Raw genomic sequence first — 13,270 nt, 5'->3', positions numbered from 1 at the left:
CTTAAAGATGAACATTTGCTTATTGCACTGACAGGATGAAAGAGTAAAAATCTCTTTGGCGGTTTTGGATAATGTGTTCTCTCTGTTTGCCCTTCACTCTGAAGGCACAGACTCACCCGCCACCAGTACTATCTTCAGACGAGGAAGGACATTCTGGAGGACAGGTTACACTGCAATGAGGAGACTGCCCTATTTCTTGCTGCTCTCGCACTTCAGGCAGAGTTTGGGGACTACATGCCTGAGGTAAAACAAACCCACCACTAAATATTAAATCAGTGTTGCCAAGCCAATTAGTATGTCAGCAATAAGCTAAACCAATAAATAATAAGATGCTTTTGTTGTTGTTGTTGTTGTTGTTGTTGTTGTTGTTGTTGTTGTTGTTGTTGTTGTTGATGTTGATGATGATGTTGATGATGATGATGATTATTTGTTTTGTTTTATATCAGACCTACATTGTCATTGTATTAATGTATCAGGTTAAGGACTCTCCGAGAACAAGTTTGTCATATGTCACATTTTTATCTTTTTTTTTTTCTGTAGGTATATGGAAAGAATTATTTTCAGATTGAGCACTATATTTCTAAGAGAGCGATGGAGAAAATGGCCTTGCCCTGCCTAAGGGAGGATTTGCCAAGATTACATGCCAATAATGCCCACTTGCTTCCAGAGGAGGCTGAGCTGGAGTTCCTAAAGGTGATTTGATTGGCCTGTGGCTAAGGCCAGGAACCCCCTACAGAGACACTTCACTATGACCGAAAGGAAAAGAAATCGTTACTGGAAATCTTTAACGCGTTATTATATTGAACTATCTCTGCGATTTCATTTCTTTCAGATCACTCAGCAGTTGCCAGAGTACGGGGTGCTGTTTCATCGAGTAGCTCGAGAGAAGAAGTCTGTCATTGGGGAGCTGGTGTTGGGAATTTGTGCCAAAGGAATCGTGGTTTATGAAGTGAAAAATCACTCCCGCATATTCTGCCGCAGGTTCCAGTGGTCTGAAACGGACAGCATATCGACAGCTGTAAGTGAAACCAAATCCTCTTAGTTTTGTTTGACAGCTATGACTGTTTGCCAATCACTTTGAGTGGTGTTGAAAAATGAGACATTTGTACCAAAAAAAAAAAAAAAAAAATTTGGCATGATGGAATGGAACTATTTGTGTGATTATATTCCTCATATTCCTCAAACATATCACATCTGAATTAAAACCTGTGAAGATGTTATTGGGATGTCTTCGAAGTCTGTCATTTTAAGTTCTGCGCACACTCCTCTGTCCCTGTTCGTCCCACAGCGACGTAAGCTGACTATAGAATGTGGGCCGAGTGGGAAAAAACACACCTTTGTAACAGAGAGCTCAAAGATTGCCCAGTACCTGCTGAACCTCTGCTCTGCTCAACACAAGTTCCACAGCGAGATGACCTCCCGACAGCTCACTTACTGTCTGGCCTCAGGTGAGTGGCAGTTCTCTCTTCTCTTACACCACTGTCACTGGCATAGCCACACAGCATATTCATGAGTGTTCACTGTCACTGCTACACACCAAATTCACTAGTGTTCATTGTCACCGCTACACATCAAATTAACTACTTTTCACTGTCATATCTACACATTAATATCACTAATGTTCCCTGTCACTGCTACACATCAAATTCACTAGTGCTCCCTGTCACAGCTACACATCAAATTCACTAGTGTTCATTGTCACCACTACACATCAAATTAACTACTTTTCACTGTCATATCTACACATTAATATCACTAATGTTCCCTGTCACCGCTACACATCAAATTCACTAGTGCTCCCTGTCACCGCTACACATCAAATTCACTAGTGTTCACTGTCACCACTACACATCAAATTCACTAGTGTACCCTGTCACCGCTACACATTAAATTCACTAGTGTTCACTGTTATATCTACACATCAAATTTACTAGTGCTCCCTGTCACCGCTACACAGCATATTCACTAGTGTTCCCTGTCACCGCTACACAAATTCACTAGTGTTCCCTGTCACTGCTACACATCAAATTCACTAGTGTTCCCTGTCACTGCTATACATCAAATTCACTAGTGTTCCCTGTCACCAGTATACATCAAATTCACTAGTGTTCCCTGTCACCGCTATACATCAAATTCACTAGTTTTCACTTTCATATCTACACATTAATATCACTAATGTTCACTGTCACCACTACACATCAAATTCACTAGTGTTCCCTGTCACAGCTGCACATCAAATTCACAAGTGTTCACTGTTATATCTACACATCAAATGCACCTGTGCTCACTGTCACCACTACACATCAAATTCATTAGTGTTCCCTGTCACCGCTACACATCAAATTCACTAGTGTTCACTGTCATATCTACACATCAAATTCACTAGCGTTCACTGTCATATCAGTTTATGTCGTTCCACTCCGATCCAGACTGGGATAATACAAATGCCCTCAGTTTTCATGTATGGCTGATATGTTCTGATTACTTTGAGTTAAACGAACACAAAGCTTGAGCTGAAGTAACCAAGATTTTGACATTGACATTGGACACTTAATTTAACCCTCATTGTATTCAAATGCAATACAGCTAAAGAAACATAACTTCAGCTACTAACTGGTCAGTTAATACCCGAGTACCTGTCATTAAAGTGGAATTTAATTCATTGATTTATTTTGCTCCAGATGACAACATAGCAAAGTACACCTCCATTTGTCAATCTCAACATAACCAGATGAAGAGACTGTCTTGTTCTGAGACCGTACTCAACACTGTCGGTTTGAACGCTTTACGAAACAACTCCATGAGCAAGTCGTGCGACGACCTGTCGGCGAATATCGAGGCTCGGCTACGACAGCAGCGAGAGCTGAGAGAGATACCAGAGCCGCGAGCGCTGAGTGAGCTTAAAGAACAGAACCAGAACTGCAGGTGATTCTATACCAGCAACGTCTCACTGACGCTAACTCAAACAAAAAAAAGCCTCGTATGTTTTCAGTTTCCATAAGTTTAATTTTGACTCTTTGTCCTTTCAGCCCTACAGAGGCGTTCAGTTCTCCAATTTATCGCGTTGTGTCCAACATCTCTTTGCAAAAGCAAGATTCAGAGGCCCACTCCACCTCTTCATCCATACGAGGTAAAGAATGGATGTCGTTAAGAGTTGTTGTTAAAGATGACTGACGTACTCTAAGAACAAAGACACTGATGTTCTGTGTTTTTCTGTGATCTGTGCAGTAGACACGCCCGTTCGATCACCCCCTGAGAGAGAAATCATCTGTGTCACTCTGAAAAAGGATCCTAAGTTTGGTTTTGGTAAGGAACGAATCAATGGGATGTTGCATAAAGCAACTTACATTTAAATTCAGAAAACCCTCTTCGTCAGCAAATGTTTTACACAAACACACACACACACAATCCTGCATGCACACACATGCAAAACTACTGGTCAGTTATGAAGTGGAGAGCCAAGATGTGGACATACATCTGAGCATTACTTTTGCGTTAGATTAAATAACGGGAATGAATTGATTATCAAATGGATATTCCTTCCACTCCGGCAGGATTTATCATTGTCGGAGAGGACAACACGGGAAAATTAGACCTGGGAATCTTCATCGCATCGGTCGTGCCCGACGGACCTGCTGATAAGGATGGACGGATCAGGCCAGGTACTGAGAGAAAAGAGCCGCGTCTTTAACACTCGTCTAAACACATCCTCACGCTCAGAAAGAGAGAGAGAGAAAGAGAGAGAGGGAGAGAGACTCAGCCTCTTGTTTTTGTTGTTTTTTTGTTTTTTTTTTTTCTTTTAGGGGGACGCCTGATCTCTCTCAACAAGATCAGTCTCGAGGGGGTGACGTTCAGTGCAGCCGCCGCCATTTTACAGAACAGTCCAGATGAGGTGGAACTAATCGTCTCCCAACCCAAACGTACGCTGGATCACCAGATCACCCTCTTAAAACGTCACATTCCTGCAGCGAAATCTAATCATTTTCACATTATGACACAGTGCAGCTCATTCTCTCATTGAAATTTAAAGTTGGTTATTAGAGTTATTGAAGTTATTAGATATTAGTCTCAATACAAGACTATGTATTTTAATTCCTGCTCTCCATCTCTATATTTTTCTCAAAAGCAGAAGGTTTAAGGGATAGCAAAAGTTCCTTGGCTCCCAGCGTCTTGGGGACAATGCTGGAGAGAAGTTTTGACTCTCAGACCACGCTGAGCACAGAGTACAGGCCTCTGATGGAGGAACTGGAAGAAGCCCTGAGCAACATCATGACCCCTAAAGCCGGCAGAAAAATACCCATTCCTGTAGTCCGCGTTCTGGATACGCAGGCATCTCAGGTATATCACTTCAGACAACCTTGAATCTGCGATCATTTAAAAAACTGAAAAAAAAGAATGACCATTGGAAAACGACCATTCTTTGACTGGATAATGGTATAACCGCGTGGGATTAACGTTTGACTTTTCCTGTTTCCCCTGTTCAGGACGCGTGTTCCAGGTCTCTGTCTTTCTCCAGTCTGAACCCTGCTGAGCTTGTGTATGTAGAGCTTAAGAAGGTTAATGGAAGTCTTGGAATTAGCGTCGCCGTAAGTCACTGTTAATTTCTCCCAATTAGGAGTTATGACTCTTTCGCAGAATGTTTCAGAAAGACGTGTAACATCTTGTTGTCGGCTGAGAACAGAGAACACATTTGTGTTTAACTGGACACACATGGATAAAGGCTAACTGAAAAATAAGATTTTAATGTAGTTAAGATCTTTGTAAGGGTGACGCGTGGCTCACAGACTAACCGACAGATTAGCATGGCTAAAAAAACGAAAGCTGTAACGCTCGCACATTTTTGACATTGATATTGTGAAGTGAATGATAAGGGTAAACTGCTTTAAATTTGTCTCTGTTTTGACCGGCCATCTCTTGTGGCTTGTTTACTGCTAGGGAGGAATCAATACAAACGTACGTTATGGAGGGATCTACATTAAGAGCCTGGTGGTGGGCGGAGCTGCAGAACTGGATGGCCGTATACAGATTGGTAAGTAGACGTTTGGTCCTCTGGTGTCTCTGAAAGACACTTTATGTATCGTTCAAATACTTGTGTGAAAAGTGCCTGTGCTGTGCTATTTTAATAGTGTGACAAGAATGAAAAGTCTGGTGAAATTAAAATGATCTCAGCTTTTTTTTTTTCTTTTTTTTTTTATTTAGTCAAAATCAGCTGAAATGTTGACCCAAAGGTTTAGCTGACTCAAAAAAAAAAAAACAAAGAAAAAAAGCTGTGAAGTTTTCGACGTAGAATTTCATAACTTTATGCTGACATAAGTTGACCTTTAAGATGACATAAGTGAGTTTGGAAACAGCTGTTTTGTAAGCTGTCAGCTGTCAGCTGTCAGCTGTCTGTGTTGCTTCAGTGAATTGATGTTCATGCTCCGTGTTGCATATGCTAATGAGCTGTAACATACAGAGCTGTGATTGGCTTTGGCAGATTGATGATACATTATTTGTATGACAGGTGACAGGCTGCTGGAAGTGGATGGCTCTAACCTGCGGGGTGTCACCCACCGGCAGGCCGTGGAGTGTCTGAAGAAAACTGGGGAGGTACGCACACACTCACACACGCACACGCACACACAAACACATTCACACACACACATGTGCACACAACACACACACACACACACACAAATTCAGACAGACACACATGTACGCACACACACACACACACTAACCATATCGCCATCAGTAACATAGCTTATTTTACCATCATTAAAGGTATTTAAACAAATGAAATTAGAAAGTGTGTGTAAATTACAAATGTTGCTGAAATATTTTGAGCCCTGACTGATTATTATGCGTATTGAATGGAGTTTAGTGACACAGAATGCCACTGAATCTGAAAGGAGAAAAAAGTCATTCTTTCCCCCATTGCAATCAAGTAATATCCAATTTAACTGTGTAGCAAGATATACAAAAATCACTCTTTCTATTCAAAATGTGAAGTTACAATCCTTTTAGACTCAGATCTGGAGGTAGGGGTGAAAATCTCTAGAGCTTCACTAATTGTTTAAGAATGGTATGTTCCAGAAGTAAGGGTTTATGGCTTGGACAAACCCAAAGGAGGTATATCCTGTCTCAGCAGTCTCCGATACCCCGGGCTATATATTGGTCCTGTCAGGAATGGCCCTTTGGTGTAGCACGCCTCTCACGAGTAATCTGCTGATAGTTTAAACTTGTAAAGAGCATCCATTTTAATGTGATCTCTGGTGACGTACGGAGAGGATGGCTGCATTAGTCACTGGCGTTTTAGCAAGGGCACGCTCAAGGTCAGACTGTCTCTAGAGCGTAGCAACGTCTACCTGTCTGGCCCTCCGCTGCGTGTTTCTTTTTAAAGTGTGCGGAGCCTGTGTCTCCAGGGACAACGTTTCTTGCTGGGTTTCCTTCTGACATCATCTACAGAGAAACGCAGAGGGATTAGACCTGACACACGCCAGAAGAACCATATGTTTACATTTGCCGTTATATTTGTCCATGCTAATGAGATTTTCCCGCGCTAAAGCGGGTTGACGTTTGTAGTCACACTGACACACAATGCCACAGGAAGTTTGTCAGGGCCACGCCTCTGAACTCTGTTAGGTAACAACTCAGCGTCAAGCCGCTGGCTGTCACAACACCGTGATCTCTGCTCACCGCAGGAGCGAAAACACTGTGTCAGAAGATTAGCACGGCTCCAAACCTGGCCCAAATCACAGTGTCTCATTAATGCATTACACAATTCCTGTCAACCAAATGCATGGAGTAGAAATTACATAGATTTGAATAGACATCCTTGGTAAACAAACTAGTCACTCTTCTCAAACTAATCTTACCCTTGTACATGGACAAAATACAAAATCTATCCCAATATACTCCACGTGTCGAAATTGTTACTCTAAAAAATATGCGGCTATAAAAGTATGGCTAATATGTGGTTGATCTCTTGTAAATATTTTCAACAGTCATCGGTGTACTTTCTGCATTTTTTCCTCTCTGATGCTAATAAACTGAAATGTGTTTTATGTTTTATGTTTCAGGTGGTTAGTTTGCTGTTGGAAAGAGAGTCCCCGGTTGTCTTGGAGACCTCCAGCGCCTCCTCCACCATGGAGAGGCAGAGATCTCGCTCATTCCAGAACACTCACTGCACCTCCCCCCTGAGGGAAGAGGTTGCCGTGGAAACGTCCTTGTCTGTCAAGGCCAAGGACTACAGCTTTGTGTCAGATGGTAAGACTAGAGAAAAGAGACGGGGGGGGGGGGGGTGTAGTGAAACATTTCAAATTAATCTGACAGTAACACTGTGCTAGCTGCCACATGGGCATTGCATGTGTGCCTGCCGTCAAACACTGGAAACAGATTTACATGAAAGGCGATGTAGACACATTTCACTCACATCTCTCTCAGCTCTGCCCTTTTTCTTCATGTTTACCTTGATGAGAAACATTTGAATCTTATGACAAATTTAAAATTGACATTTGACATATCACATCTGAAACAACTGACATATGATGTTTTAAACAAATTCAAAAATGACCGTTTAGCATGTGACTTTTTAAGATGGTCCCCGTTAATATAAAGACTAAAGAAGACTTCACTATCATTCAGAAATTCTCCAAGAAATGCCACAGTAAGGTAGTAATATATGTTAATATAGTATTTAAGTGTTAATGAAGCATCATCTCTCCCTGACAGACAACACTATCCAGGTAACACTGAAGAAGAGTCTCAGTGGCCTGGGCTTTAGTTTCCTGATCACTGAACCACTGCCTCCAGACGAGGGGAGCTTGGTCCGCATTAAGAGGCTCTTCTCTGGGCAGCCAGCTGACCAGTCCGGCCTGATCCGGGAAGGGGATGTGATCCTTGCCATCAATGGGGAGACTGTCAAAGGCCTATCCTATCAGGTACATATCAGCCAGTCATAAAAGCCCCGCCCTCATGGGGAAAGGCGACACATTCTCATCCATCAGTGCAACTTGTTACATGCTTTTAGAAACATATTCTTGATTTTTAATGTCTGCTCCATGAGAGCGCTTTTCAACAAGACACAAACGATTGGAAATTCGTGTTTTCCAGTCAGTCGTTTTTTCGATATGTGCATACGAAGTTATAAGTTAGACTTGGCCGGCGTCCTGGAAGAAGATGTGGCTTTCACAGCGGACACCTGCTGGCAGGTGTGCAGGATTAACTTGTTTGCAAAAGCAGTGTCAGACTTAGTTAACCGGTGCTTGTTAAACGGCACCATGGTGCGTCAGAGTTAAGACGTTTATTCATCAGAAAGTACCTCGTTTCGGAGAATTCAACATGACGAGGTAACTGGGAAACTGGTTTACAAAATGTTAGATTTCGTGGTATTTTTTTCGTTTGTCTGTGATTGCCAAAACAAAAAAAAACAAAACAAAAAAAAAAGCAACAACAACAAAACGAAGTCTCACGTCCAAAGAAAACATCGAGCGGAAACATTTTCTCCGTGAGATTGGCTGAAAAATGGAGAGGAATAAAGAAATGAGATAATCTGGAATTTTTATAATCTAGATTATCTCATTTCTCCTGACTGTTCTAATCTCCTGGAGCACGGGATTGTGCCTGTCTGACAAAAGCAATTCATTGAAGGGGGCATTCTTTTCTGTCCCTGACAGAGGGTTTTGAACCTGCTGCGGGACTCTCCATTAGAGGTCAGGCTGACTCTTTGCAGACCTGCTCCAGGTGCTCTCCCACTCATGGACGCCACTGCACTGGTAAGACCTTACAGGCACTGGGTTAAAGGAACTCGGTTTATTTGAACTCTGTTTGGGAGTTTTCAGTTGTTCACTTAAACTTGTCAATTGCTGCATCCCAGCTGTAGTAGGTATAAATACCTTCAATAATGTAGGTATTCAGTAACTCAACTGAAGTCCTAAGGCAGAGAATCCTTTATTTTGAATTATTGTGAAAAGTCTGAGTGTTGTTTTTGGTCAGGGGTCAAAGTAGTTATGTTTTACCTTATAGATTAATACGCATATCATTGGTTTGTCTCAAATTCGCTGGATCAGTCATGTTTTCTCATTAAAACCTTTTGTGGACCTACCTTTTTGACAGAACATTGCTTTGTCACACGCGCGTGAAGTGAGGTCTAAATCCCTGGACATGAGAGCAGGACACATCTCTGCAGAATTCTCTGAGCTCCTCAAGCTGAGATCCCTGGAGAGGAGCTCCAAGAGACTGTGTTCCCTGGAGAGAACTGAAGAGGTCCAGGTCAACAACCAGAGCATGAACCATCCACAGGAGGGTGAAACTCCATCCACCCCTTCCACCCCTCCATCACCTCCGTCACCTAAATCAAGTAGTGAATCTGGGGAACAGGAGGAAGAGGTTGAGGGGGAAGCCACAGGCCTCATTACAACTACATCAGTGGCTAATACCACCATGACAACAACTACAAGTGCGAGCACCACCCCAGCGACGGCTCTCACCACAACAACAGCCACAGGTGTCACCACGACGATGGCTACATCTGCCAGCGTAACAACAGCTACAGCTGTCGCTACGACGACAGCAGCCGCAGCAGTCGCCACGGTAACAGCTACAGCTGTGTCTGCAGATACAGTCTCAGCTGCACAGCAAGAGTTTAAAGATCAAAGCATCTCCAACTCCAACCACAATTCAGCCTACGTCAGGTACATGCCTGCAGGGCTTAATGCATGCATTGTGAATATTTTGATATTCCATAACAGAAATGTCTGTTTTGGGTGTTATCTGTGTGTTGCATTCCAAACTAGCTTTTCTTTGAGTCTAGATAAGGGTCAAGGGTCATGGGTCAAGCGTAAATGGTCAAAAGTGTGTGTGGTTTATCTGACCTGGGGCTGACGTTAAAACACTGGTGTTTGCAGTGGGATCAGGGAGGATGTGAACGGGTCCACCAGCTACTGTCTCATGGCTAATGGACTGACCATCTTAGCTGACGAGGAATACCTTACCATCACCACTACGTCAGCCAGTCCTCCTGACAGCAGTGCCACAGGATCTGGGCTTACTGTGCCTCTCGCCCAACCTCCACCACCTCCACCCTCCACGCCTCTGGCTCCAGCCATGGCAGATGCCCCATCTTCTAAAAACAACCACAGCTGGGATGATGAGGAGGAGGACGATGAAGATCCGAGAAAGGTAAGGTCCGACTTGACATGTAAATGTTAAAACAACTAAAGATATAACCATAACAACAGCTACAAGCAGATGTTTTAGACCAGTGTAGATGAACATGAAGAATTTGGGCTTTGTCATGTTTAAGAATTGCTGCAACATTGTCTTTTGCTGACAACTGGGCTTTTTGTTTTTTTGTCTTTACACCAGGACATGATGAAAGAGTTTGAGTTGACGGTCTCTCTGACTAAATCCTGGAATGGAAGCTTTGGTTTCACCATCACCAGGAGTAAACTGGACAACTGTTACTACGTACAGGACGTCCTGGATAATCCAGCCAAGGCAGACGGCAGACTTAGAGCCGGAGACAGACTCATCACAGTATGTACACCTTTATCCCTCTGCACTACCATGCACACAGACATATCCCACTACACTACAGTAAACACCCCTATATTCCTCTACACTACAGTAAACACACATATATCCCCCTACACTACAGTAAACACCCCTATATTCCTCTACACTACAATAAACACCCCCATATCCCTCTACACTACAATAAACACCCCTATATCCCTCTTCACTACAATATACACCCCTATATCCCCCTACACTACAGTAAACACCCCTATATCCCCCTACAATACAGTAAACACCCCTATATCCCACTACACTACAATAAACACCCCTATATCCCCCTACACTACAGTAAACACCCCTATATCCCTCTTCACTACAATAAATACCCCTATATCCCTCTGCACTACAGTAAACACCCCTATATCCCTCTACACTACAGTATACACCCCTATATCCCACTACACTACAGTAAACACCCCTATATCCCCCTACACTACAGTAAACACCCCTATATCCCTCTACACTACAGTATACACCCCTATATCCCACTACACTACAGTAAACACCCCTATATCCCACTACACTACAATAAACACCCCTATATCCCTCTGCACTACAGTAAACACCCCTATATCCCTCTACACTACAGTAAACACCCCTATATCCCTCTACACTACAGTATACACCCCTATATCCCCCTACACTACAGTAAACACCCCTATATCCCTCTACACTACAGTAAACACCCCCATATCCCTCTACACTACAGTAAACACACATATATCCCCTTACATTACAGTAAACACACCTGTATCCTTCTACACTACAGTAAACACCCCTATATCCCTCTACACTACTGTAAACACCCCTATATCCCTCTACACTACAGTAAACACCCCTATATCCCTCTACACTATAGTAAACACACCTATATCCCTCTTCATTACTGTCTGTACGTCTCAACTCTATGTGGATTAAGTGTTTGCAGCACTTAACTTGATTACAACCCAGAGTAGCTTTTATGTCTATGCTGATATATCTACACAGAGCTGGTGATTTACTGGCTGTGAACGTGATTGATCAAGCTGTGATTTCTCTCTCCCTCTGTCTTTCTCTCTCTCTCTCTGTAGGTGAATAACCATAATTTGACTAACGTGACAGATGACATTGCCATGAGCATTCTCAAGTGTTCCACTAAACGCCTCACCATGGTGTTGGGCAGAGCTGTTCAAAACCTGCTGCCCCCTCCATCACCAGACAGCCTGCCAGATATCGTTCTACACAAGACACCATCCGGACAACTGGGTAAGAGTACGACAAGGAATGCTAAAGATGTTCTGTGATGAATCACGTATTTTCAGTGTTACATTATAATGAATTACTACGGAAAAAGCTGTGTATCTGTATGCACGTGATAATACCTAACTTTATATAAAACTTCACAACACATCTCAGTTCTTTTCTGTCTATGCAGCCGCATATGGTAATTATGATGGAAAGACTGGGTGCCTTCAGTCACGATCAGCATTATCCAGTTTTGTTTTGTGTTACAAAATTCTGGAACTTTCCAGGGCATTTCTACTTTTTGTGTTTTGAATAGTTTGTGCTCTCTCTCTCTCTCTCAGCAGTCAAATCAGTTAGCCCGCATATGCGTCACTCTAAATCTTTTATTAAAGGCGTGTAAAATCCCCCTATTAACATAGAGAGCATTTAATATAAGCTGGTTAATTTTTGACTCCAGTGTCGCTAAGACAGTGTTTCTGTTGGTGGCTAGTAAAGCATAATCGTATAGTTTTGATGCAAGACTGGTTAATGTTCAAGGGAATGCAAAGAAATCAAATTCAAACAAAGAGAAGTCTTTTCCTGGAAAAGGGACGATCAAACAAGTCACCTTTCTAATATGAAAACTGTTAACACAGACTGTTTTATATTCTGTTTTCATTGTTTTCTCATACGAAAGCAGTTAACACAGACTTTTTTTTTTTTGGGTAACGCAGGTATCAAGCTGACGGGCGGCATTGGCAGCAAATGGCAGGGCATATATGTTCTGGAGGTGGTGCCGGCATCTCCTGCCAGTGAGGAGGGCAGCATTCAGCCCCAAGATAAAATTCTCTACATCTGTGGCAAGTGCACCATGGGAATGACTCTGGAGGATGCTGTGAAGGCCTGTGAGAATGCTCCACGCAAAGTCAAACTCAAAGCTATCAGGTGAGAGAGAGAGAGAGAGAGCGAGAGAGAGAAAGAGAGAGAGAGAGAGAGAGAAAGAGAGAGAGAGACAGAGAGAGAGACAGAGAAAGAGAGAGTGAGAGAGAGAAAGAGAGGGAGAGAGAGAGAGACAGAGAGAGAGAGACAGAGAGAGAGACAGAGAAAGAGAGAGAGAGAGAGAGAGAGAAAGAGAGGGAGAGAGAGAGAGACAGAGAGAGAGAGAGAGAGTGAGAGGAAGAAAGTGCACTGTCACTGTGCTGGGAAAAACTGGCACTTTGTGGTAGTGTGTTTTTATATACTTTTATATGTGCGTTTTTGTTTTTTTTTTAATTTTATTAATAATTTGTTCATTATTATTTCAGGGAGGACCAGCCTGTAACACCCAGAGGAAAATGGAATGGTACGTGGTGCATTTTATAAAGTGGCTTGTTGTGAAGTTTAAGATGTGAAAAAAGCACGTTGTGTAATTCAAAAACACACACAAAGCGTACGGTGGAGAGTACAGAGGCTACTTTTCAGACCGGTAAATCAGTGACAGTGAAAGAAATCATTCGCTTTAGCAGTG

The 13,270-nt window shown here is 42.7% G+C and overlaps 1 protein-coding gene across 1 annotated transcript in view; it reads left to right on the top strand.

The window, feature by feature from the left end:
- ptpn20 (protein tyrosine phosphatase non-receptor type 20) overlaps positions 1-13,270 on the top strand; it is a 29,463-nt gene that overhangs the window by 5,314 nt on the left and 10,879 nt on the right. Inside the window, exons 12-34 of the mRNA XM_030772415.1 lie at positions 105-243; positions 541-693; positions 833-1,018; positions 1,289-1,448; positions 2,682-2,925; positions 3,030-3,130; positions 3,229-3,306; positions 3,555-3,662; positions 3,804-3,920; positions 4,130-4,329; positions 4,485-4,586; positions 4,936-5,029; positions 5,504-5,589; positions 7,062-7,248; positions 7,714-7,922; positions 8,658-8,756; positions 9,097-9,487; positions 9,611-9,674; positions 9,888-10,161; positions 10,348-10,518; positions 11,631-11,805; positions 12,498-12,708; positions 13,068-13,105. Of these exons, the coding sequence (XP_030628275.1) occupies positions 105-243; positions 541-693; positions 833-1,018; positions 1,289-1,448; positions 2,682-2,925; positions 3,030-3,130; positions 3,229-3,306; positions 3,555-3,662; positions 3,804-3,920; positions 4,130-4,329; positions 4,485-4,586; positions 4,936-5,029; positions 5,504-5,589; positions 7,062-7,248; positions 7,714-7,922; positions 8,658-8,756; positions 9,097-9,487; positions 9,611-9,674; positions 9,888-10,161; positions 10,348-10,518; positions 11,631-11,805; positions 12,498-12,708; positions 13,068-13,105 (3,587 nt within the window). The remainder of the gene's footprint in view (positions 1-104; positions 244-540; positions 694-832; positions 1,019-1,288; positions 1,449-2,681; positions 2,926-3,029; positions 3,131-3,228; positions 3,307-3,554; positions 3,663-3,803; positions 3,921-4,129; positions 4,330-4,484; positions 4,587-4,935; positions 5,030-5,503; positions 5,590-7,061; positions 7,249-7,713; positions 7,923-8,657; positions 8,757-9,096; positions 9,488-9,610; positions 9,675-9,887; positions 10,162-10,347; positions 10,519-11,630; positions 11,806-12,497; positions 12,709-13,067; positions 13,106-13,270) is intronic.

This window comes from Chanos chanos, chromosome 4 (genome assembly GCF_902362185.1).
Source record: "Chanos chanos chromosome 4, fChaCha1.1, whole genome shotgun sequence".
In the NCBI taxonomy this organism is placed as follows: Eukaryota; Metazoa; Chordata; class Actinopteri; order Gonorynchiformes; family Chanidae; genus Chanos; species Chanos chanos.
Note: the sequence above shows the minus strand (reverse complement) of the source record. Positions and strands in the feature narration are given on the sequence as shown.